Source organism: Acartia tonsa, chromosome 7 (genome assembly GCF_053477335.1).
Source record: "Acartia tonsa isolate MP-2025a chromosome 7, ASM5347733v1, whole genome shotgun sequence".
Taxonomy (NCBI): domain Eukaryota; kingdom Metazoa; phylum Arthropoda; class Copepoda; order Calanoida; family Acartiidae; genus Acartia; species Acartia tonsa.
In genome coordinates this window covers 45,429,122-45,455,849 of record NC_137266.1, presented here as the reverse complement: position 1 = coordinate 45,455,849, position 26,728 = coordinate 45,429,122, and the positions used below count along the sequence as shown (strand labels likewise).

At 30.6% G+C, this 26,728-nt stretch overlaps 2 protein-coding genes and 1 long non-coding RNA gene across 9 annotated transcripts in view; 1 reads left to right on the top strand and 2 right to left on the bottom strand.

Moving 5' to 3' along the window:
* Positions 1–6,756, top strand: part of CaMKII (Calcium/calmodulin-dependent protein kinase II) — a 66,079-nt gene extending 59,323 nt beyond the window's left edge. For all 7 annotated transcript variants that reach the window (XR_013881122.1, XR_013881121.1, XM_080166429.1 and 4 more), the window contains 4 exons: positions 1,258–1,323; positions 1,759–1,810; positions 2,027–2,172; positions 2,942–6,756. Coding sequence is in view for 5 of the 7 variants with exons in the window: in XM_080166429.1 (XP_080022555.1) it covers positions 1,258–1,323; positions 1,759–1,810; positions 2,027–2,165 (257 nt within the window). In the remaining 2 variants the exon portion in view is untranslated. The remainder of the gene's footprint in view (positions 1–1,257; positions 1,324–1,758; positions 1,811–2,026; positions 2,173–2,941) is intronic.
* Positions 6,757–10,784: 4,028 nt separating this feature from the next.
* On the bottom strand, positions 10,785–12,699 carry LOC145324572 (uncharacterized). The gene is made up of 3 exons (XM_080167154.1): positions 12,617–12,699; positions 11,804–11,880; positions 10,785–10,952 (listed from the first exon to the last, which is right to left on the bottom strand). Exons 1-3 carry the CDS (start codon positions 12,678–12,680, stop codon positions 10,785–10,787), a joined length of 309 nt encoding a protein of 102 aa, XP_080023280.1. The 5' UTR covers positions 12,681–12,699.
* A 1,291-nt stretch (positions 12,700–13,990) lies between these two features.
* Positions 13,991–15,418, bottom strand: LOC145324337 (uncharacterized). The gene is made up of 3 exons (XR_013881248.1): positions 15,334–15,418; positions 14,442–14,515; positions 13,991–14,081 (listed from the first exon to the last, which is right to left on the bottom strand). It is a non-coding gene; the product is annotated as an uncharacterized LOC145324337 (long non-coding RNA).
* Between the last annotated feature and the right edge of the window lie 11,310 nt (positions 15,419–26,728).

Sequence of the window (26,728 nt, the reverse complement as noted above, 5' to 3'; positions counted from 1 at the left end):
ATATATACAACAGATTATAACAATAGGTTAGGTTTGAAGGGGGTGTGGGACACAAGGGCTTAGCCCACGGCGGTAGACAGTCTGCGGGGGTAGCTGTGGTAAAAGGGGAGGCAGCGCCTCCCGGTTGTATAATTGCGTGAGGGGCGCGTGATAGCTGCGTGTCCGTGCCCCTCCCCATATTTAGGCAGGCCAGTTTGACCGCTGAACTGCGGGGTCACCGGCGGTCATGAGGTGAATGGTGATATAATGGGATTAGTGCAGAAGGCTTGTTATGATAAGTCACTGCGTAGCAATTCTGTAAACTGCCCGTCCGTCTGTTGCCGTATTACCACAATATGATGGTTCCTGAAATGGTGATTTGCCTCTGCACATTATTATACTGTTATTTTACTGTTATTTCATTATTTAAATTATTTTTAGAAATCAACAAAAGGATGAATAAGTTGGTTAGTTTTCAAAATAAGTGTTCATATATAATACCTAAAATTTTGCTTTCAAGAAACAAATAAAATAAACTAAACAATATGGGTTAAGACATACAAACGTATAAATAAAAAAATAAATAGAAACTTTATAATAAGGGCAGTTTTTTTGCTGTTTAAGTAGAGGACAATTATCAATTTTTGATGGACGCCACTGAAATAGAAAATACATAAATTTGATTTCCCATCGGACCCTGGTGTAGTTGTATATTGAGATGATTAATTTTAACAACATGTTATTTGTATTTCTAAGAGCGCCGCTATTCTATAACTACATAGCCTTTCAAACAATAATTTTCATCTAAAATCTAGTTGCACTTTAGTTTTAAAAACAAAAAAAATTAGGGGGGGGGGGAGGTAATTCTGTAAAAAAAAATAGATATAAGCTTTCCCAGAAGCTACACTGGTAATGAGATCCTTATTTGTTTAGCGGTTAGTGAGATCCCGTAACTTTGATATAAGGACGTCACCGAAACTGTCCCAATTTTGTATAACTTTTGCGGAACAAGTTCCAATTACGTCATATTTTTCTTTCCCGAAAAAGAGAAGGGGGAAAGAAAAAAAAGGGAAGGGGGGAAGAAAAAAGAGATGGGAGAAAAGGGGGTTTTCCCCATCTCTTTTGAAGAGATTTTCTTTCCCCCCTCCCTTTTTCGGGAAAGAAAAATATGACGTAATTGGAACTTGTTCCGCAAAAGTTATACAAAATTGGGACAGTTTCGGTGACGTCTGATATAAGTGTATACTTTGTTTAAAAATAATAATATTTTAATTTCAGTTTCAGCACTAAAACAGAATAAACAAACCAACGTCACAATCCTGAACCCCCACATTCACCTTCTAGGTAAACATTTTAGTGCAGCATTTACTCGCTAGAGTTCTTTTTTAAATTTTGTATTTACTCTATATTTATTCAAAAATAGCTATGATTTATATTTTTTTAACGAAATAAAATTAATTTACTGGCAGATGCACCACTAGCATCTAGGGATTAGTAACCTTGATTACATATAGAAAAAAAATAACCTAAACAAATGTTAAGCTTCCCTAAATAGAGAATTAAAAGGTTAAGTGGTTAGTGAGATCTTAAGGGACAAACTAAAACTAATTTTTTTTTGATAAAACTAATCTTAGAGAATTTATATATAACATCTAATTCTCTTACTGTTTAAAGTGAATTATAAAACGTCATTAGCGTTATTATGTAGATAATGAAACAAGAATATTGTTGAATGACCGACAAATTATGAATTATTCTAATGTTTCTCCTTCTTTTCAGGGCCGGATGCTGCTTGTATTGCCTATATTCGTGTTACTCAATCTATTGATAAGTAAGTAAATATATTTTAATAGCACAGCTATTCTAAAACTAGGGTATGTGCGTTCATATACATGTCCAAACGTCACTCAAATCAACCAAAAGCGTCGGGAACACAGTCGCTACAAAAGAGCAGAAACAATTTAATAGCAGACGAAAAAATCCTTATCAGAGGAATCCAGGTAGTTGTCTGGGTTAGACATCTATACTTATACTCATATTGTTGTAGACAAGGGAATGCTCACACCCAGCAGTCTGAGGAGACCCGAATCTGGCAGCGTAGGGATGGAAGATGGCAGAATGTGCATTTCCACAGGAGTACAGCCACACAATCCAACCCATACGCCATGCCCATCAAACCTTGTTAATCATCAGGTACTATTGAATAAGCCTAAAATGACACGTGTGACGTCATAAAAATACGTCTTATAAGGAAGGATAAAAAGAGAATTGGGAAAGGAAACCTCCCAAAAAAGAGATGTATTTTTAAGACGTCACACGTGACTTTCTGATCAGGTATCTACTATTTCCAGGATATCGCTTCGAAACCGATTAATATCCGCAGGATTAGAACCGATTCTCAGCCATAATGAAAAACCATGTATTGCTTCGTATTATATACAGTTTTCTATGAATATAAAGATGTACAATCATAATATAAAAACCAGTTTTGTTAGTCCGTGACTTCGGTATCTCGGGGCTAACAAAACTAGTTTTAGTCTTATATTTGTACATTTTTATATCCGTGGAAGGCTGGCTATAACTATCCTGGTCCACAAATAGGTTAAGTAAAGGTTAGAACCCCTCAGGTTTAATACCCCGTAGGGATAGGGCCCCGGAAGGTTAGATTAGTCCCGCAGTTTTTTTTCTTCAAAAACTAAAAGTTGGAAAGAGGGGGTTCGGTGGTCTATAAATAGGTTTGAGTAAAAGCACAACAATTATTACACAGTTTGCACACTGCCTTAATTTTCAAGTTAATAAACCGCCAAAGTTTACTTAAAGGACGGACTGCCATATTGGTAACAGGTTTAGACTTCTAGCTGATTTTAAAAGTTATAAAACCATTATAACCCTTTGGCTTAAAATAAAATATAAGCCTTAAAACCTTTCATTACAAAAAGCCATAAAGCCTTTCTGTTTTCAGATTTGTAGCCAGCAGCGCGCAAGAAGCAAGCATATGCCCTTGCCACAAACCTATTATCAAAACAATTGGATCATCATTTGAACCCTGTTTTATTACCATTATTATAATTATATATTGTCTTTCCCTATTGTTGACCACCTTGCTGCCCTCCAAACAACCAAACCAAACCAAACTGCAACCACATAATAATACAAATAATAATTATAATATTAACCAAACCAAAGACCAAGCATGGATTTTCTGCTGGTGAGCTTGAAGATTTTACGCGGCATTGATGCGCTTCAATCAATCAATCAACGGTCGTTAACATCTGTTGGTCAGATTTTTTTGGCAAGCAGAAATGAGCTGTTGTTTCGACAAAGAAATTTCTTTCAAAATCTACCAAAATGATGCAAAAAAAATCCATTTTCAAGATCATCAGTGAGAAACAAATAAAATTTCAAAAAAATAAAAGTTTAAGCTAGCCCAAAAAAAGAATTTTCAAATGGTTAATATTCCAATTTAGACCACTTCTGTGTTGGCTAAAAAAAGACCATTTTTGTTGATGCATATGACTGTGTTTTTGGTTATAATTAAATCATTCTCAGAAAAAACATTTTTAAAAAAAGTAAAAAAACTAACAAATGCTGTGCATGTATTTCTCCAATTATCTCAATCTCATAGAAAACAAAAAAAAACGGGAGGAAGAAAAAGACACTTTGTTTTAAAAATGCGTCAAAAATTATTTTTACACATTTTTTCTTCTTCCTGTTCACTTGATGTTGACTTTTTGTCTAGTTGACTTCAGATTAATTCTAGTCATTGACTTTTAGAGTGAAGAAAAAAAAATGAAAACTCATATGCATCACATGTTTTATTAAAAATATATATATATATGCCATGAAATAATAATCTTTTAATGCAGATTTTTGTCATAAAAATTTACTTATTTTATAATTGTTGAAAAATGTAATTTTGTTGTCTTTTTTTCATATCAGTGATTGTTAAATATTTGCGTCATAATTCTATTCTTAAAGGTTTATGTTTTATAGATGATAATTTATAAAAACTCATCTTTCTATAATTAGTGTATTTTTTCTTCAAATTGTTTATACATTTCTCTTTTTAAAAAAGTTAAATAACTTGTCTATTGTACTACCCAGAATTAAAATATTAAAATCCTTTTTGTAAAGAAAGCACTCTAAACATCTTGTTGAAGAATACTTGAACATTTAATGGAAGAATTTTTAATTGGGGTCTTATTCTCAGCTGTTAATATTATCTTGGGGCCATTGGAAAATTAATTCGTTTTAAAGAAATATTTTCCATATTGCTAAATCTTAGTCCAAATCAATTTATTTTTTATTTCTGTTAACATAATTAGAAATGAAAGGAAATCATTATTAATTGTGAAACTTTTAAAAATAAATGTGACTTAACCAAAAGGAATCTGATTTTTTAAACTGGAAGGTTTTAGTGATTTTAAACAAACAAAAAAAGCTGAAGAAACTCAAGAGCAAAGATGATGAAATAAGAATGGTTGACCATGAATGTTGTTTATGTGGTGTAAAAACATTATTAAAACAAAACTTATTGTTATTTGATTGCTTATATCAGCTTCGTGATATTGTTTTCAGATTTTATTATTTTCCAAGTAGAAACCAGAACTTGAACTGTGCAGTGTCTGTCAAATCATTTCAACATTCTTTTTGCCATGAAACATGTAAAAGTTTTTTTTATAAATGATTGAACAAGGACAAGCAAGGAAGTGTGCGTGTGCATGGGAGCACAGCTCATTTGGCCTTAGTAGTTAATAAAGCAGGCACTCATATAATAATATTATATATACAGTGACTTTTGACATTTTTTAGAAACTTTTTTTTGTATCCTCCTGTTATTCCACAATTTCCTCATTTATGTTATTTTCAATTTTTCATGGTTTTAATTGCTGCTAAAATTTGCTTAAAATTTTTAATGTATTTCTATTTGTATCAAAAGTAATTCTTTTTTTATTTATAAATCTTTTAAGGCATAAAAATATAATAGATAGATATATTTGCCAATTCTAATAGTTTAACATGAACTAATCATTTGTTATTAACAAAAAGATTTCAAGCAAACTGTTTTATTATAAAAATCTAGTCAATAAGAAATATGACAAATTGAGATTTTTTTCTCATCAACCAAAAGTTTTCTTGTATACAACAAAAAAAAGTAACATTTTTCCATCAATTTTTATTGTTATTTTAAATAAAAAAAACTCTTTCTCTCTATATCTCTGATTCTCTCTCTCTATTGCTATATTGGTATTAATCCCAAGCACCAAATATTTTGATAAGGCACCTTATGTTTTATTAATGGCTTAGCATGTATCTCATTTACTTTAAAAAATTAGACAATAATCTTTCAAAGTAAAAAACAAAAAAAATATTTTAAAAATTAAAGAAAAAAATCCTCCAAATCTTGAGTAAAAGAAAAAAAATCTACCAAATTATTTAGAGTAAATGAGACCTGAGCTGAGCCAGACCTAAGCTAAATATACCTTCAGTTGTTTACTTTGCATCAAACTCTGACCAAAACTTGTATTATATATATTTATTATATATAGATATAGATTTGCAAATATTGCTTTGGATGTTAAGATGTTTACTGTGATAACATGTTCTAAAGCCCAAGGCTAAGCTTGGCTAACAATCTTCCAAACAACACTCTAAAAAAACATTCAAAAGTAGATTTTTAACACAGTCTGAAGTACTTTTTTAGGAATAAATATAATAAAGAGTGGAGATTTTTTAGTTAATCTTGGCTGACAGGCGGCATCTTTTTTTAACTCCATTTTCTCAAAATCTAATGTTTAGGGTCTTTTTAAAATATCTATGTAGAATCAGTAATCAGCTTCAAATTATTCAATTATAATTTTTAATCATTTAGGATAAAAGTTATTATTATCTAGCAGGTTCTTAATCTTGAAGTGTGATAAATATTTCTTTAATTGTTGATCTTTATACATAAAATGTATGAAACTTAGTTATTTTTCAAATTATTTAATCAAACGCTTGAAATTGAATGTATATTTACATATTTAGATATTTAGCACACTTCTATACATAATTCAAATATATTTCAATCTTTTATCCTGAAGAATAAATGAATTTTACAAACAAACTTTTTAAGTCTTGTGTCCAACTTCAAAACCATGTTTAAAAAAAACAATATTATTTGTTATTTGAAATCAAAGATAAATAATTCTTATTATAAGTTATCATCTTTTAAAGTAATATAATTAATATTACAGGAAAAATGTTAAATTTATTTTATCTTTGATTAAATCCAAAAATGACACATAATTTTTTCCCTAAAAAGCTTAACATTGCAAAGGCTTAAAAACAGATCATTAAGAAAATATAAGACATCACAATATGAACTGTTTTTACCCTTGTGGCATGTGGCATTTTTGGGGGATAAATTATGGGTCCAACTATCCATAATTCTCGTCCTAGATTTTGAGTGTAACTGTACTTTTTGGAAATATATATTAGTCAGGTTCTTTTCTCTGTGCACTTTAGCACTTGAATATAATATTAAATACTGGCAGTGATGTCTAATTATTAAGGATAATAACACAAGTTTTCTTAATGATCCTTTGGCCATAAGTAAAGGATTCCTAAAAAGCATTGTATTATCTTCCGAATTTTTTCACCACTGTCTTTTACAAGTTTATTTGGTATATTTGTCATAATGAACTTATGAAGATGTGGCTGTGCCCACAGCCCACAGAGCCCCCATTTGTTTAATGTTATTTGATATCAAATTGTTCAATAAATATATGAAAATAATTTTGTTTTTCTTTTTATACTTTCAAAAAAAGGAATTTTCATTAAATCATGACCATTTATTTTTATTTATATACTTATGATATTTTTAGAACTATATGAAAAGTAGCTCACCTAATGTAGCAAAACCATCATACAGATATTTACAGCTATATATATACAAGGTGTTTTATTGATGGGACAAAATAATTGCTTTATTAAACCACTTTCTATTGCCAAAATTGTTAATTACATCCTATTTTCTTTATTTACTTAGACCATTAACATTTTAAAAATAATAGACTTTGTAGAACAAATTTCAGAGGCATAATTTTTCTGATATAAAACTCCCCAATCCAAAGAAGAATATAGGAAATGAATGATTAATTACTGCTAATGGTAAGTGGGATAGTTAATCAATACTTTTGTTCTTTTAAAAAAACGAGTATATAGCTATGAATATCTATATTTCCACATTGGTTTAGATAAAAAGACTTAATATAATTAGGTAATTATATAAAAATTAAAGCAACAGTTCCATTAAAAAGCATATGATTCTAAATAATGATAGCAATTAAAATAGTTACATAGTAACAAATATCGAAACAATCACGATATCGTCCATAAGAAGCGTAGCAGAATAAAATCAGAAATGGACCAGCAGACAAAGTCAGTTAAAGAGCAGATGTTGATTAGACATAAAAAAAAGTGTGGGGAGTTACATGACAGAAAGTCTTAGAAAATCGCAAAATCTTTTACATATCAATATATTTATGTATTTTGTAGCAAACCCGACAAAATTAAGGATCATGTAAGTTGAATCCTGGATGGGTGTTCTGAATAGTAGCCGAGAAAACCATATTTCCTCCTCGGCGTTACGGACTGACTGACGAGCAGACAGACAGAATTAATTATAGAGTAGCTTCGCTACTAAAAAAAATCTACAATAAAATGCATAAGAAATAAATCAGTATATTGTTGAAAAATATTCAAAAAGGAGCGAAATCCGTATGATGGTAGTTAATTTTTTTTCCACTAATGACAGAAATGGATTATGTTTGTCTTATGACGTGAAAAGCAATTAGAATTTCTTGAGATGATTCCCCTACCAAAACTTTTATTTTTCAATGTCCTTCGCTGTAGTTGTCTTTAGTTCCCTTGGAAAATGGGGATAGATGTCACTGCTTTTGGCCTACCTATTCTATTGACGTCGGGAAATACCTCTTTTCTATGTTTTTTTTCCTTTCTACTATGACGTCAACAGAATAGGTAGGTCAAAAGCTGTGACATCTACTCCCATTTTCCTAGGGCACTAAACACAGCTACTGCTTCGCTCCTCATGGATGATGCCGTCATCAACTCAATAAATATCACTTGGGTTATAATCAAATAATTTGAAATCAGATTTATAAATATCATAAAGTTTGTCTCTCATCCATTGAGGTAGTTCTTCAAAATAATCTTTCGCGGTTTTTCCCTCTCCTTAGAAAAAAATATGCTTTATTTCAATGTTTTTGTTATGATACTGGTCTGCATGTCTTGCGAAGTCAAGCCAATATCTTTCTATATAAGTAACAGGATGTATGTGTGTGCATCTGTATCTGTCTCCAGAGTGTAACATAATAAATGAACCCCCTATTGTGTTACGATTTTGGTCCTAGGACAAACGTCGGAGTAGACACTTAACTTAATCTAACCTATTTAAAACCACCTTATGGGTTTTTAAAATGCCTTATTTGTATATTCATATCTCAACCTAAGCTAACCTGTATAGAAATACTCAATCAACTTATAATTTAGACACTAATGCGTTTGTCCACTCTGACGTTTGTCACTCCCGTGTTGTCCTGGAACCCTATTTTTATCTAAATATCCTAAAGTATCAGTTTGGAATATCAGTAGAATTCATTACCACAAGCATGTCATTTAAAGTAAATCTTCAAACATAATTTTTCCTTTGCTTTTATTTGCTTTGACGTCAATTTTGAGTGAAGTAAAGTTGAGATTTGTGACTGTTTCTAAACCTTTAATGATCACATAATACAAAACATCAAACAATTAGAGTAGAAAATATTTTGAATTAGAATGAAATACTATAAAATAGCGTAGGCTAGCCTATAGGTTACAGTTTTATTAGCTGTACATACATAGATATAAAGGAATATGTAATTTTAAGAAACTAACCTAAACATTTTATAGAAATTTGTAACTATTATCAAATAGAAAGTAAAGATAAAATGGATGTAGAATATACGTGGATATTATGACAGGGAAAAAATTGGCATTAATTTAGCTTGCTTACGTGGATTTTGTTTTTTAATCAGTTCTTTCATCCAGTAGGAGGGGATGGTGTAAAGGGGTTTAATATCGTTGATTTAGCCCGCTGAGTTTTTCACATTATTAAAGAACATGACAATCTGGTCTAAGATCCAAAGAATAGTATATCCATTAGAGCTTATATATAGTAGCCAATAGTGACCAATAAACAAAGAAGATAATCTTTTGTTTTCCTTTAATAATTTATTACATTACTAGCGGCTACGCCACCAGAGTCCTCTAGTGGCACTTTATATGTTTTTTTTTATTTCAAATATCTAATTTGAAAAATAATTTTCCTATGTTGCGTTCAAGTCTCTAAACAAAAGATAGAATATTAAAAATAAATTTGATTTTTTTTTGTAATCCCCCCCCCCCAAAAAAAAAGGACCTAATAAACCTTCCCGAGACCTATGAGAAGCTACCCAATTAAGGAGAACCCAATCGGTTCAACAGTTAGCGAGAAATATACAAACACATAGACAAACGGACATCCTGTTACTTTATCATAAGGATTATTTAGTTATTTTGTATTATTCCTTGAAGATCATCTTTCATAGTTTCTACTTTTAATACAAACTTCACTGGATTTCTACAGATGGAACACCTACAATAACACCTTCAAATTGCGCGGCTTGTGTTAATAGAAGAAAAATGTTATGCATAGCATTAGAATCGTCATAAGCTCTAGTTTTTTAATATATAAAAACCATGCCTGTGCTACATATAGTATAGGAGCTACATTGTAAAATGTTCCAATTAATTAAAAATTTTCAACCTTTTCTCACTTTTTTCAACATAGCTTCTAAACTACAAATAGAACAAAAACGATACTTATATTTTCCAAAACTAGAGCTTATGATAATTCTAACAGTATGCGTAACATTTTTCTACTATTAACAAAAATCTTCGAAAAAGGCATTTGGAAAAACCGGTTTTTAGGGCATAATTTGTAGAAATAACCATTTATAAATATTTGAAACATAAATGACCCACTATAGGTTTTCCAAATAAATAAAGCATTTTACATAATTGTTTTATTTTCTATACATAGTTAAATTTTTAAAAATCATTTCTCTTGAATGACCCTGTAGTTTTGTCTGATTTTATTCTTTAATGTCCCATAAGTTTGGTGATAGTTTTACTGTAAGAATCATGCTGGGGGGAAACAGCTGCTGTTTAAGATAGACAACTTATTTTTTTGGTGAAGACTCCCTATTATATGAATCAGCAACTAGTACATAATGTACTGGATAGTCTGTCTGTCAGTCTCTTTCCTTCTTTTCAAAATTTCTAACTTTTTTATAATCTCTGAACATCTGCTCTAATTATCACTTTGTCCGTTTGTCCAACTATGACTTTTTGCGCTTCGCTACTTGTGGATATTGTTATCCTTGATATTGGGGGGGGGGGGAGGGGGTAAATTTTTGGAAGTTCAACTGATCCAAGATTTAATGAGCTGCTACGCCGTTGTAAATACCCTCAAAGGGCTGTCGAGCTCTGAAACCTCCTCTCCCCTTTCTTTAGAGTTAAATTAAAAATGAGGGGGTCATTTACTTTAACCCTGATGAGTCTCTAACCCAACGAGACCTATACTTGTAGTGCTGTAACCATGCGGGCTACACATTACCGAATAATACTTAACCTAACCTTACCCAAAGTGATTAACAAACAAAAACTACCCACTTCAATTCTGTTTCAAATAAGTTTGTGTGTGCTGAGCTCAACAAGGCACTTTAGGGGAAATCGCAGGATTCGCTGATCCTGTATGCACCATACCTGTCCGTATATCTTGCCCAGTGTCCGTTAATGTTCCCATTCCTGTACTCCATTAATACATTCTTGATAAATGACTCGAAGGAAAGGTCTCCAAAATGTTCACGGATTTTGTCTAGATTTCCCTTCTAAAAAGCATATTAGTGATCTAATCAATTTATATTATAGATGTATAACCAGACAACTACCTGGATCCCCCTGTTAAGGAACTTTTTCGTCTGCTAGCAAACTGATTTCTGCTCTTTTGTAGCGACTTCACTGTGTTAATATTTTTAATTTTTAAAGAACCAATTAAAAGTCGGCACTGGGTCCTTAGGAAGGGAACATTTAGTTAGCCAACTCCTTCCCCCTCTAGTATTATAATATAATATTGATCTATGATATTAGGTTTGCAACCCTCCTAAAGTGATGTTTCTTTATAGTTTACTAGCGGCTTCGCCCCAAGAGGTTTTATCAAACTAATTTTTCGTCTTTTAGATTTTAAAGAAAATTGAAAAAAAAATTGGTGGGGGGGGGGGGTATTTTTCATTTTTGGGAGGTTAGGGGTGTCCCACCCCCGAGAAAATAATTATAAACCTTCCCGGGACCTATGAGAAGCTACCCTGTAAAGGAGAACCCGATCGGTTCAGCGGTTAGCGAGATCCTTCGCTACAAACAAACAGACAGACATCGTTCGACTTGGTATTATAGATATTATAGACCATATACATACAGACACAAAGTATCGTAGATTAGTTTTGCTTTTAAAACTTTTTCTCATTCGAAACCGATTAATATCCAGTGGATTTGCACCGGTTCTCATCCATACACAAAAAAAACTGTGTCTAGCATCGTAATATATTCAGTTTTCTACGAATATAAAAATGTACAATCTTCGGCATCTCGGGGCTAAAAAAAACTAGTTTTAATCTTATAATTGTACATTTTATATCCGCGGAAATTGTTTATAATACGATGCGAGAAAAACCTATTATCTTACCTTAATGAAAGTCTGGTCTTTTTGATCAACAATCTTGTTCTTATATGCAGAGACTATTCTTGCATACGGATGGCGAACTTTTCATTTATAATGCAATTAATTTGTCAATAATACAAAGTAGTAGGATGTCCGTCTGTCTGTCTAACGCTTTGAGCCATTGAGCCGACGAGGTTGTGCTCTTTAAGGAATATATTTTTTGGATCTGTGGTGGTTTTCAGGTATTTTGAGAATCGATGGGACAACATCTCCAGGAAAATTCCCCCCTCCCCCATTTTTTATTACCTGAAAAAGTCCTTAGAGGTTAGGTTCGAAGCTACAAGTACTTTTAGGGGTATTTTAAAAAAAATATATGATATATTTTTCCAGAACATTTGTTGGGACTAATATAAAACTACACTTAAAAGTCGTTACTACTTTATATTGTAGGATTTTAATATTATTTTCATAACAAAACTTACTGCTTTATATCTAACTAGTGGCTTTGCCCCTAGCCTCTAGGGGCTTTGCCCCAAGAGATGGTAAAAAAAGTGTGGAAACCTTCCACAAAAAAATGCAGCCTGCGCCAGCCTGTACCAGAGCAAAATAAAAAATAAGGGGGGGATTTTTTTGTTTTTGGGGGGGTTAGGGGTGTCCCACCCCCCAAGAAAATAGCTTAAAACCACCACAGGACCAATAGGTATATACCCTCAAGAGTAGAATCCGATCGGTTCAGTGGTTACCGAGATCTTAAGCTTCAGACGGACGGACGGACAGACAGACAGACATCGTACTACTTTGTATTATAGATTTTAGTATTAATTGCGTATGATAAACCTGCGGTAAATGAATTATAATTTTGAACAAGAGCCGTCAAATTTGCCTCTCTGTATGCTGACATCTTATCCTAGTTTTTTATTAGTTCGGTAGCTGCCAAGAATCTAATTCCCAATGATGATACACAAAATTACTCCTCCTGTAGATTAAAATTAATGGTTGAAACGTTTGGACACACAACTTAACTTCAATGAAAGTCCCCAAAGTTGTCAAGCCAATGAGTAATAAAACGTCATTATACAACTTTGGGGACTAGATAAATAAAAACAGCCCTAAACATCCACCATCCCTAGGTAGCTGTTGTAAGCCTTGAAAGTCGGGCCAATTTCAGTCAGAGTTTCGGAAGGGGGATGGGGGGAGTACACCCCTGTACTATTTCAAAAAATCAATAAATGATTTAAAGAAATTTTAAATATACCTTACTACTTAGGATGTCGTCTCTGGTAATTCATTTTCAGAAAGTTGAACATTTGATTTTTTATCTATCAAAATGTTTTTTTGTTTGTAAATGTGGATGTAAAAAGAAAAAAATATAAAGTTATTTAAGTTATTAAACAATGAATAGTGGCTTCGCTCATAGCCTATTTGGGATTCTCCATTAACGGAAACTGAGTGATAGTTTTATTAAGTGAGAATTTAATAAGGGAAATTATTTGACATTTTCCTCAAAATACCCTATGAGCTTCCAAGGACCAATGTGGAAGAATCGATCAAGCCGTTTGTGAGATATTACTGGACACATATGATTACAATTAGGAGCAGCTGCCGATCCCTGCCTTTATATTTATTCCATTTATTACAATACTGTTGTTGTAATCTTCAGGATTTCTACAAAATTAACAGTTAACAAAGATGTCAACATCATTAGAAAAACACAAAAAAACTGTTAAGTGGCCGACGGACAAAGTGAGTTATATAACAGATGTTCAGTAATATTCAGCAAAGAAATAGATTATACCTAGAAAGTAAGCAAAAAAAATCACGGAAACTTTTTGCATGAGTATTGGTCTTTTGCAGTATGACCTCCCGTCTAATAAACGATATACTTGATGCTAATCATAGAAAAATTTCACAAAAGATTTTAGCGTCTATCTTGAATAGCTGACGAGAAAGGTGTGTATAATTCGAGTTACAGAGTAGCTCTGCAATAAAAATGTAGTCATAAAAATGATAAAACAGTAAAATATAAATAAATAAACCTTTTGCTGTATTCACTTCAAAGCCCACAAACAAATGGGCGTTTGACAAAAACTAAATAAAAAACGGTTTCTATCCTCATCAAGTTATGTAACAACATTTTACGGTGAGAACATGGGCAAAAGTTCGTTTTTTTTAAACGCTTATAGAGTAGCTTTACTTCTAAACCCAAAAGTAAATGTTAATTTTTCCTGATAAGATTTTCTTGCAGTGCAAACTCAGTTTTCCAGCTTGTGCTCGCAACTTTGGGGTGCACACATCCAAGTAACTTTACAGTGCTCATTTTATAAATGTGGACGAGATCTGGTGTGCTTAGGGATATAGAATACGTGTGAGAGATTATAATATACCCCGATTAAAAGTTTCGCTCAGCTGGCTAATATAACAAATCCATCCTCCCTTATAGCTTTACCCATTCTCTAACCATGGAGGAACGTATTAAACAATAACTGAGGAATATATTAGCAACCTAAATTGACAACAAAATTAACACTATATCCATGTATTCTATATCTATTGGTGTGCTGTAGATTTTATGGTACTGCGTCGAAGCCGCCAATAAAAATATTTTTAATAGAGGCCTCTAGGAGCGAAGCCACTACACATTTCTAAAAGAGCACTATGGAACCTTATGGTGTCTGAGTATTAGAAAAGCTCTTGGGTCTTGTTTGGTGTACGACAGATGCGGAAACTCTTTGCATGCTGTCAGTTATCATTTTTTACAATACTTTACATATTGATTAGTGTTTTATGTTTATAGATTAAGTAAGTTTTTTCAGTTACTTTTCAAAACTTTCGTTCGTCTATCAGATTTCATCGTCTTTTATTAAAGTCTAGCGGCGACGCCATTAGAGGCCTCTAGGGACACGTAAAATTGTTTCTATTTTAAAATCAGCTATTTACCAAAAATATTTTTTCCGCCAATAAATGGTGTTAGTTATGTTTTTAGGTAATTGCAAAAATGTCCGCAGGGCGGCGTTTTTATTTTTTCGATTTCTCTGGGGAGATTGGTTGTACCCGCCCCCAAAATAGGTATAAACCTTCCCTGGACCTATGAGAAGCTAAAAAAAAACCTATCGGTTCAGCAGTTAGAGAGATCCTTCGGTGCAAATATACAAACACTCAGATAGACATCCTGTTACTTTAAGTATAGACGTATATTTTGGTGGTTAATCTAACCATGGAATCTTTAGCGTTGTCTATATACATTACAATAACTTGTACCATGTTTCACCTGGAAAGGGGACAATGGGCCCTGGGCTGTATATTACACTAGTCCCCAAAGTTTTATAATAACGTTTTCTTATTCATTGGCTTAGCAACTTTGGGGACTTTTGACTGCTTGATTCATTAAGTAGTGTCCAAACGTTTTAACCACTAATTGTAATCTACAGAAGAGGTAATTTTGTGCATCATTATTGGAGATACAAATCAATTTATCTGCTATTGTCTTATCACTTTAGATCCATGCTTTCTAATCAATATCAATGTATATTTCATACAAAAGTATTGTATAAAACCTTGTATCAAATGTTCTTTCCTTCGTTCTTGTACAGACAACCAATTCATCAGGTCAAATTTCTCTGCTCTCTTAGCTCTTTCACTGGAAAAAAACTAGTTCAATGGCAGATAAATTACCCTCTAACCTCAAATGTGTACTTGCTATTTAACAATGGAATAAATAGGAAGGTTGAATAATCATCCATTGTTTTTTCCCTGGGTTGATAAATTACACTTTTACAAGCTATTGATTATTAAAGGTAAAATGTCATAAAGAAGAATTTATAGGTAGATTAATTAATCTTCCATTGTTCTATCCCAGTGTCCAATGGACGTTGAAAGTTTATTATTCTAAACCCTAATTGTCTAAATGTTTACCAGCTGTAATATGTAAAAAAAAGATATGTACAAAATCTTTATTTTTTAGTTTTCCTTATATTGAAACATTCTAACTAATATGCTTTCATTTCTTTCTAATCCTTATTCTATACTCCTAGTGTATATCCTACCCCTAGCTTGTGATTTCAAAAAGCTTTGCTCCAATTGGACGTAATCATCCTAGTTTTAACAAAAGCCAAGCAAAATATTTAAAAATCCAGTCGTTACCTTTCTAATATATCCAAACTTCTGTTGATTCTATCTGTTCATGCAAAAAGATTAGAAATTTTAAATTTCAAATTGTGTTAAAATTTATTTGTAAACATTTGAATAGGACTTAAAGAAAAAATAATGCTTACATGAAAAACATTTTGTTCCCCCAACCCTTTCTTTGTTTGGAAATTTTCTTTTAGAAAGCAGGGAGGGGTGTCGCCAATTAGCCTAAAACCTTTCCTGGACGTATAGTAAACTTTCCTAATAATCTAAGGGAACCATCTGTTGAGTCGTTTGCGAGATTTTAGTGGACAAACATTGACACGTACATCTATATGCTAAAGGATTAGCCATAGTGAAGCTGTGTTTTTTTTTTGTAATTTTGAAGTTAATACAGATTAGGTAAAAATTAAGTGACAAAATGATTAGTTTGTAAATATACAAATTATATGCACATAGTAATTTTCATTCATAAGTACATTTTTTCAAAGAAATTGAAATATATTATTAGATATTGTTTGATATATTTAAACATTTCATATAACTCAAGAAAACTTTGTATTCAAGCTTTTATTCTTCTTAACAACATTGAAGTATAGACAATTTCACATTTCAAAACACACTGCCTTGCAATCCTTTCATGGTTCTTGTTCTGGTCGGAGCGGCGTGAAGCGCCAGACATTTTTACAATGTTGCAGAATATTTGCAACATTCCTCCCCCTCTCAAGAAGGACGATGTAAAGATTGCAAGAATATTTTTACATAGCAATTACAATTAATTTTCTTTTCAGGGGTTTCGAGGTTCTTCATTTTTCCAAGATCACTTCCTGATTAATAATCAAAAATGAATGTAATACATTTAACATTAATAACATAAAAATAAATTTTAATCATTAGTTTACATGTATAATATCTTAAATACAAAAATTTTATGTACTTTTACTTTTTTTTAAAAAAATAACAATAAAAAATAATAAAAATATGTAAAATGTTTTGTTTACTTTTTATTGCTTACAAAAATAATTACATGAATAGTATAAGTACAGGGTAAATAATTATTTTACTAAATACGATAACAATTTAGGTTAACTTGTAGAAGAAAAGTTAACAATAATATTTAACGTTTACTTGCAGTAAGGAAGAAATACGTCATTTACAGCATAATGCCGGTCAACTTACAGTATGGAAGTTGTTCATTATTTATAACATTTAATGTTTACTTACAGTAAGGAAGAAACACTTTATTTATTTAACGATTTAGGTTAACTTGTAGAAGAAAAGTTAACAATAATATTTAACGTTTACTTGCAGTAAGGAAGAAATACGTCATTTACAGCATAATGCCGGTCAACTTACAGTATGGAAGTTGTTCATTATTTATAACATTTAATGTTTACTTACAGTAAGGAAGAAACACTTTATTTATAGTAGTATTGTCGGTCAACTTTCAGTATGGAAGTTTTTTTTGTTTTTCAATATCCTATTAGATCAACTTGCAGTATGGAAGTTGTCCATATTATTAAATTATAGATTAAAATTACTAAGTTATTGCAAATGGGCAAACACCTGTATTACTTTATTATCTTATTTAGACTTGCAGTATGGAAGTCATTTATAGTAATATTGTCAGTTAACTTACAGTACGGAAGTCGTTCAATACAATATTATTCTAAGTTAATTTAGCAGCATTATCTTAGATCAACTTACAGTATGGAAGTTGTCAATATTATTAAATCGCAAATTAATTTACGAGAGTTGTCGCTATAAGGCAATCAACTGTATTATTTTATTAACTTATTTGGACTTGCAGTATGGAAGTCATTCATAGTAATTAAAGGTAACTTACAGAAGAGGTACTAAAATAGGATAGGAATAATAATATTAGTAAACTTATTATTCAGCGTTAGGATTAAATTTAGGCTGCAAGAAGTTCATTTCTTGCTGATTGTTTGAAGAGGTGTAATCTGCTCTATTATTAACACGCGAGGTTTCGTGTTTTCTACAACAAGAACAATTCATAAACGAGGTTGCATGGTTTTTGCAACTTTTAAAAACTCTTTTTACACAGGCAATAAAACCAAATATTATAGCAGTTATGAAAGAGTATACCAATCCTTTTATTAATACCTCATTATCATCTTCGAAGAAAGAATTTTCCACAGTGGTTTCTGATGTTTCAAAATTTGTTTTGAATTCGGAAGTTGAAATAAATCCAGCAGATATGAATTTCCCTTCTAAATAATAATTGCAACCCGATTTTTTCATGCAATGGTATACATAAGTTTTAATTATAGATATTTGTTGAGCATAAGGGATAGTATTAAACATGCACATGTCTGTAGGTGATTTTTGCATAGCGCATATTGGTTTGTTTTCCTTTATTTCCTCAATAAAACCATATTCGTTACCATTTCTTTTAGTGATCATGCCAATTTTACTTTCTTCTAGTTCAATATAAGCTTTACTTTCTAGAATTTTACAAATGTCATGACAAAATGGCATTGGCTCGTAAATATATTTGTTCGTGTAGTTTTTACTGTAAGAATATATTTTTCCATGATTCACATATATATCTGTGTCCTTAAAGCTATCGCAATTAAACAACAATGAAGATAAAGGTTTGTTTTTATGTTTTAAATCCGTTGCATATACTATATTTAAGAATTTTAGTTCATTTAATAATGGATACAGTAAATTTTTCATCGTTTCGTCTGAAGAATATCCTCCTTTAAATTTGTTCGATAGTATGGTAAAATCAATGTTCAACTTTTCTCCATAATTTAATTTTTGGGTTAGTGTGTATGTTGATAGTTGGTTTTTATTTAATTCCAGGGCTTTTCTGTATATAGTAGCTTCATCGGTTTCTTGCATTAGTTGAATAGCATCATCCACCGCTACTCCAAATTGAAGTATTGTTTTTCTAATGGTTTGTCTAGGAGTGTTTCCTATACACATAGCAGGTGTAGATGTACAAAAAGATTTTACTGCTAATTGTTCTTCAGTTTCTCTCAATTGTTCATAGGATAGTTCTGGTTCATTATTTTCTTCATCACAAGGATCAAGATCAGTAGGAATTTCCGGTTGAACTGGCCAGATTAATTTTCCATTAACAGAAATCCTTACTAACTCTAAGGTAGATTTTCTTAGTTCATTTAATGCTATAAATTTGTGTTTTTCTTGTAGCTCTTGTGAATAAGGCATATTGGCTATTTTGTAAAGTTCCAATTGAACCATTTGAAATAGTTTGCGTAAACCTTTATTAGTCCAACATGCGAATTTTACTCTTATAGAGTGGTAGATTGATGTATTTATTTGTAGTTTCATATCTTGGCCATTAGCAACGTTGGTTTTTAGTTTTTTTATTAAGTCCATTGCATAATTGAGTTCTACTTGTAACTGTTCATCTGTTAAATCTGAGTTTGAACCTGTATTTGTGTTTGAATCAGTATTTGAATCATCATTAGATGTGTCTCCAGAATTAACACTACGTTTAACCTTGTTGTCATTTATGCCTTGGATTAGGTACATAAAAGCAGACTGAACATTTGTGATATAGCAGTTTGTTGTGGTATGGTCATAAAAACCATCGTAACTGTGTTTTACTCTTTTAGCTTCGGTTACAATTTCTTTCCATGTTTCTAACGCTCTTGGACTAGAAGTAGAGGCTAAAATGGAGGTAAAAAATGATCTATTTGGAATTATTACTTTTAAAATTTCATCTAAACCGGCTACTTTTACAGATATTAATGATCTTTCCAATAATACGTGTTCAATGTTTATTGTTGGTGAAAAATGACTCTTACCGAGATCTTTTTGAACGTCATTGTCATCGTTTCCTGTTAGAACATTGATGTTTGTAAATACCAAAATGAAAATAGCCATCATTGTCATTTTTGTCTGAAAATAAATATAAAAATTTAATCAAGTTATATTTTAATATGCAAAACACAATAATGAATATGTAAAAAATAAGATATAAAAATAACCTTGATTTTAGGCGCTCTATTTAATATAGTGCGCGCATAAAAACGCATAAAAACGGGGAATTAAGGGGGCTAATAATTGGTGTCTTTTGGATTTCTTAGATTAAAAACATAATTAATACACATTGATATGCATTTTCATTTATTCTTTTATTGTAATAAAGTCGTTATTATGTGTAAATTTGCGTTTTAGGCAAAAATTGGGAAATCTTGAAAAGAATAAACGCGCAGGTTCTTGTTTGTAAACTTGTTGTAAAAACTTGGACGACTTTTGAAATTCAAATTTTCCGATTATCGCCAAACTTATAATAAAACCGTTAAAATGTCTACAACAAAAAGACCATATCTAATCTTATATTTGAGCGTTGACATTTTTGACTTATGAAAATATTCTTCCATATCTGTTATTGTGCTGACATATAATAAGGTTATGGAAAAAGATAAAAAAATTTTAAGATATTTTGTACACGAACAATTTAATTCAATTTTAATTTAACGATTGTTATTTACCCTTTAATGATATTTTAGGAAACGAGTTTTAATTTGTAAACAAGTTTTACACCCCCTCCCCTTTTTTTAAAAAAAGACATTAAAAATAGAAATTTAAAGATAATTCGTAATCAGTTAGGGGACTGCAAATTTGTAGAATAGGTTTTTAAGGGTTTCTATTTAATTGTGTTACGTACTGTAAGTAATTAAATTGGAAAATTAGAGAATGAAATAATATAGTTTCGAACTATAATCATATTAACTATTTTTAATCGTTTGTGTTTTATTGCAGAAAAATGGACGCTTACCGATTAAAAGACTCTTTAAATAAGTTGATTGTGCAAGGAATGGACCCTGATTCTTGTTTAGATTCCGATCCGTGGTTATTTTTTTATCTGTTGTTAAATCCTGAGGTGTAAAAAATATTTTAGTTTTATATATTATTAAATTTAATGAAATTACAATTAATTAAAACTAAATTTAGCGTGAAATTTGAGCGATATTTTTTGTATGACTATGCAAAATTGCAAATTGTTAAAAACTATTAAGTAAACATATTTAATTGACACCATTTTATTATTAATAAATTTTTATAACCGATACGTGTAGCGTAAGATTTTTAAAACATAATCTATATCTATGGTATAGGAATTGTCAACCAATTATTCATATTTAAAACATAATCTATATCTATAGTATAGGAATTGTCAACCTATTATTCATATTTATCCTTTACCTTTCCAATTAAAATTCTAGGCATTGTAATATATAACTTTTATTTTTGAATTTTAAATAAAAATATTTTGTTAAGGATTTCAACATCTCCACCCATATATCTTGCGGACGAGTGGCGGTAAATTGGTTATCTACTAAGAGCGATGAAGGAGATTCTGGTATGACCTCTTTGTATGCTATAGTGGCTGCCCTGTTAGCATATGGGCTAATCATTACAGCTGCGCTACTTATTAAAGGTAAATAATTTTTATTAAAGTAAAGTCTAACGCTTTTTTATGTTTATTGTTAGAATGATAATATAATTTACCAATTTAAACAATTTAAGCTAGTTAAAATAATAATATTTGAAGGCATTTTTTAATATTAGCATTTATAATTGAAAGAAATGCTAAATTGATATAGTAGAGTAGTAAGTTATTCAACAACACATTATTATTTAATAGTTACACGATTTTAAATCATAAACTGATATATAAGGATTATAAATGAATGAATCTGTCATGTATATAATGAGTAACTTGTTTTTTATAATTACACAACTTGTTTGATATACTATAGTTTTTAATATTAGCATTTATAATTGAAGGAAATGCTAATTTGATACAGTAGAGTAGCAAGTTTTTTAACATAACATTACATTTTTTTAAATATTAGCAATTATAATTGAAAGAAATGCTAAATTGATATATTAGAGTAGTAAGTTATTCAACAACACATTATTATTCAATAGTTACACGATTTTAAATTATAAACTGATACTTAAGGATTATAATTGAACGAATCCGTCATGTATATAATACGTAACTTGTCTTTTATAATTACACGACTTTGAATTTACTATAGATTCTGATACAACAAATATAATGATTATTATAATCAAACAATTTTAAAATTGGTTAAGATAATGATAATTGAAGATATTATTCAACTTTTATGCAATTTCAATTGAACGAAATGCTATTTCGACACAATAATTCAGCAATTTTACATACTGATTTATTATTATTTAATATTTACCTGATTTTCAATTAAAAATTAACATGAAAGGATTATAAGTGAAAGAAACCTGTCATGTATATAATATGTAATTTTATATTCATATTTTACGTCTTTGAACCATACTAATGTGAATGGATTATAATTGAAAGAATCCAGTACAAATATATCGTTTTCATTATATTAACATGACTTTAATATTATAGTATACAATTATTTTTATCTGTATCAAAATGAATTCATACTTTGATACGGCGCTGAAGACATAGTTCTATTGTTACTATAACTTTAGGGTGCTACATATCAAAAGTATTTTTCTTTTGTTAACAATTTAGCCTATACAAGTGTATTAATTTTTCTTTTTTTTGTTTGTTTGGGCACTTGATTGATTTGGAGTTGGCCAAGTTAGTAGGTTGGTGTGTGCTATGGTAGCTTCTATAAAGTCTTGACCATTGTTTAAATTTTCCATTACTATGCTATCTTTGAGGACTTGGATTATAGCGCTAGATATAATTTGTGCACGTTCCTTTTCTGATTTATTTTTAAATTCATTGTTTGTATTGTCTGATGCTGTATTTAGGAAGTCTATTATTTGTTTGGTGAATTGAAGACTTTTGTTGCTTCTTTCTTGTGCAATAGTAAATTCATTTTTCAGCCAAGTATGTCGCAGGCTATGCAATGTTGGTTCATCTATAAATGATTCATCTATTTTAGGGTAGCATATTGGAAGTTGGGTTGACATTACCAACATAAATTCTTTAGCATCCTTAAGTTTGTCTTTTAAATCAGCAGTTTCTTCAACAGATTTGTTTAGTTTTTCTGTAATTTCCACATTTGTAGCATGAATTTTGTTTATTTTTTCTGTTAGTGTAGAATCTGAGTTTATAGTTGCTTGAGATTGGTTTGATATTATTTCTTCATATTGTTTTTTTGCATTGTACAACGCGTTTATTACTTGCGATGTTTCTCTTATGTCATACATAGTTTTAATGTTTTCAATTATTTGAGAGAGATTTTGTAATTGCTCACTAAGATTGTCATTTTCATTTGATACATTCAATCTTACTATATTCTGTTCTGTTAATGTTTTATTAACGTTTGTCAATGATTTGTTTTCTGATTTTAGTTTCTCTATTTCATTGTACAGATTTAATTTCTCACTATTCCACTTTTCCATAGTTGATATGTTTTCTGATGTCATTTTATCTATTTTATCTCTTAGTAAACTAGATTCTTGCTTCAATTCTTCTGTGTTGCTGTCTATTTTTGTTTTGCTGAGTTGAGCAGAAAGGTTTGTTATATCTTGTCTCAGAGGTTTTAAATCATTTGTTTGAGTTAAAATTTTGTTACAAATATTCAAAATCTCAACATTAGCGCTTTTTTGCTATTCAGGCTCCAATATTTGTGGCCCATCCTCTTTATCCAATTCTATTATTTCAATTTGATCTTTATCTGTAGAGAGGTTTCATGATCTTTTACGACCTGACGGTTTTGCTTTTTGAGCAAGGTTTTTGCTGGTTTCAGGTTTAGGTTTAAAAACGTGGATAGCATTGATTTTGAGAGGGTAGGTTACCATGACTTGAGCAACTGATTCAACACTATCACCTATAGGATCATTCCAAACAGGTTTTGTGCTAGGTTTGTATAAATGATAATTTTTCAATTTTTCTTCATTGTAAGCTATTATTACAGGTGGAGGAAGGGGAAACCTATTTCCTACGTTATCTTTGTATGCTGTGCATAAAGAAGATAGCCATCTCACGTATCCTCTTGTCCCAAAAAAACGTTGGTAGCTTTGAACGTACGCTACATTCTTATTTTCTTTAGGAAAATTGGCTAGGTTTACTTCAGGATCTTCGCTTAACCTATGCAAATAACTGGTTATAGCGTTATTTTTAATCAGACTATATGTAAAAAGCATTGCTTTTAAACTCTGTTTGTATTGGAAACCGTGTCTAAACTGTAACGCTCCGTGAAGACACAGAAGTCCAGGTCTGTTGTAATATTCTGGTTCTAAATATCTTTTCAAATCTGAGGTAAAAAGGCACAGAGCAGAGGATATAGCTTCAGTAGTCACAAAATTCATGTTTTTTTCTACTAGTTCAGGATCGATTTGTTTTATCTCGTCTACTAATTGCATAAGAATTGTATCACACAATTGTACATAATGTTCTAATTGTATTACACTTTTCACAGTAAATGGGTTTAGGTCGAAACGACTGCACATCAGTGCCTCGTTATAGACTACTTGGATTTCCTTTCGCCCAATTAAGTATTTTTCACAGGCAAAGTGAATATTTTGAATAATAACTGCGACCTTTCTTAATTGAGACATTGTGGGAAAGTTACCTCGATAATCAGGTATTTTATTTTCAGCATTTTTATCACTGCTTTCTTTAGGGTGCAAAGGAAAATGGCCTTGTATGTCTGAAGATTTTGAACCATAGTCAAACATGTTGATATCTACAATTATGCAGTCAAAGAAGTTCTTTTTTTCCATTTGTTTTGTTAAGTGATCTCTTATGTTACAGTACACGCCTTTCATACAATCATCAATGTTGAGACGTTGAGACAAGTTTATGAAATTATTTATCAGGTTTTCGTTTTGCTCCAGTTCCTTGTACTGAAGTCTTTCAAAGTCTCTACTGCGGTTAGCATCTATGTGTGGTCTATAAGTCAAAATCAGCGTTCCTTTAATAGATGATTCTAGATTGTGCATTTCAAATTGTTCAAAGTTTGTTGCTTGGTCAGGAGCGGCGTTTACCTTGCCGTTTATATTATACTTCTTATTCTCCAGGGTCCAAAGCTTTGTTTTTTCAAATGATGTATCCATGGTTATTCTTTTCTGAAATTAATATACACTTAAAAATTTTAATATGATGTATATAATATTTGTAATTTTCGTTTTTAGCGCAGTAAATAGAAAGGCGCGTGAATATTGATCCATAATTATTTTTATTGTTTTTGTATATATCACATAACAATTTTCTAGTTGTATTGCATAATTAACAGAGCGAATTTCAATTAATTTTTACTATTGATGTAGTAAATTCATCACTGACATTTTTATGTTACTATTTTTATATTTTAGTTCGAGCGCAGCAAAAGAATAAGCGCAAAAAGGAAGTACCTGCGACGGAGCTAAGAAATTTTAACGCTGTCAAATCTGATCCTTCTTCTGTCAAAATAGAGAATGGCTCTGATTCTACCTAAATATTATATTTTGTATCACTATAATATAATTGTTTTAGTTTTTATTTTAAATAAAATCATAGTGATGAGCATTTTATTTTCAGATATAATGTGGAAGTATTTTTAGTTACAAAAATGCTGTGCAGTAACGCTGACGATTGTGCCAGCAAGTGTGAAGCGTACAACGGTATGCTTAATGTGCAAAACCAAACTGTGGAAAAGTTGAATGCTATATTCATAGGCTTAAGGTAATGTTTTATTACAAATTCATCTCATTTCATTTTTTAGGTTCATATTTGTTTTTAGTACTTATGTTGAATATCTAATTATATTTAAAAAAAATACAATTAAATTTTTCCTTAATTTTATCTATGGTCTCTTAATTATCTATTTTAAATTTCGACTGTTTGATAATAATTTATTGATTTCATTCGGTTATCACTGGAACGATATGTTACTTTATCAGACTGATAATATGGTAGTAATTTATTTTATTAATTTAATTTTAGTGATCACTGGAACGATACTAAGCACTACAACCTAAACTTTAACCACCGCTTGACAAATGCGGTGTATTCATCATTTGCAACTTATCAGGTAAGTTAAAAAAGATTAGATTCTTTATTTCTATTTAAATGTTACCTTTTTACAAACTTGTATGTGTGTTGTTCTTGTTTAATTATATTTAATGATATCAAGTTCACCTAAAATAAAACAATGTTTGTATATATACATTGAACTTATAGTACATAAAATTAAAGTCAATTTAGCTTAAATATTACGTTTAAAATTCGAATAGATTGCCTTAAATACAGCTTTGAAATTTGTTTAATGAAAATGAATTATATTTAAATGTTTATATACATGTATATATGTATGTATATTTTGTGTCTTGAAAATGGGTTGTAGTATCTATGAATTAAACTTTGATATTCGGCGCTCCGATTAATGTAGCGCTCACTCGAAAAACCGAAAATTTTATACCTAGATGTTCGGTTTTTTTGGGATTTTAATTTCAAAAACATTATTAATTTACATTAACATGTAATTCCCACTACTTTTTTGTAATCTGTCGGGATGTTTTTAAGCATAAAAACGCTATTTACTTGAAAAAATAGGAAGATAGAATTTAATTATCGCGCACTTTATTGTTTGTGTGAGTATCGTAAAAACATGATGCACTATCTGAGATTTGAATTTTCAAGAATCGCGAAACCCAATGAAAAACCGTTACTAAATTGTCTACAAAATTGTTACCATATCAAGGTTTATGGGAATGTGTAGACAATTTGTTTATGAAATAATTATACCATATCTGTACTTTATGTAGACATATAAAAATAAAAATATGTATATTAATGTAAATCGGTTACGAAATATATATATCATATTTATCCTTTGCGCAGATATATTTGTGCAGATATATGAA

What these genes read in the sequence shown, in the direction of transcription:
- LOC145324572 (XM_080167154.1), bottom strand. Translation starts at nt 12,680, where the DNA reads ATGTCAGCATACAGAGAGGCAAATTTGACGGCTCTTGTTCAAAATTAT. An exon ending in TTATAATTCATTTACCGCAG is followed by an intron (nt 11,881 to 12,616) that starts GTTTATCATACG and finishes ATAAATGAAAAG; the next exon opens with TTCGCCATCCGTATGCAAGA. An exon ending in AAGACCAGACTTTCATTAAG is followed by an intron (nt 10,953 to 11,803) that starts GTAAGATAATAG and finishes TATGCTTTTTAG; the next exon opens with AAGGGAAATCTAGACAAAAT.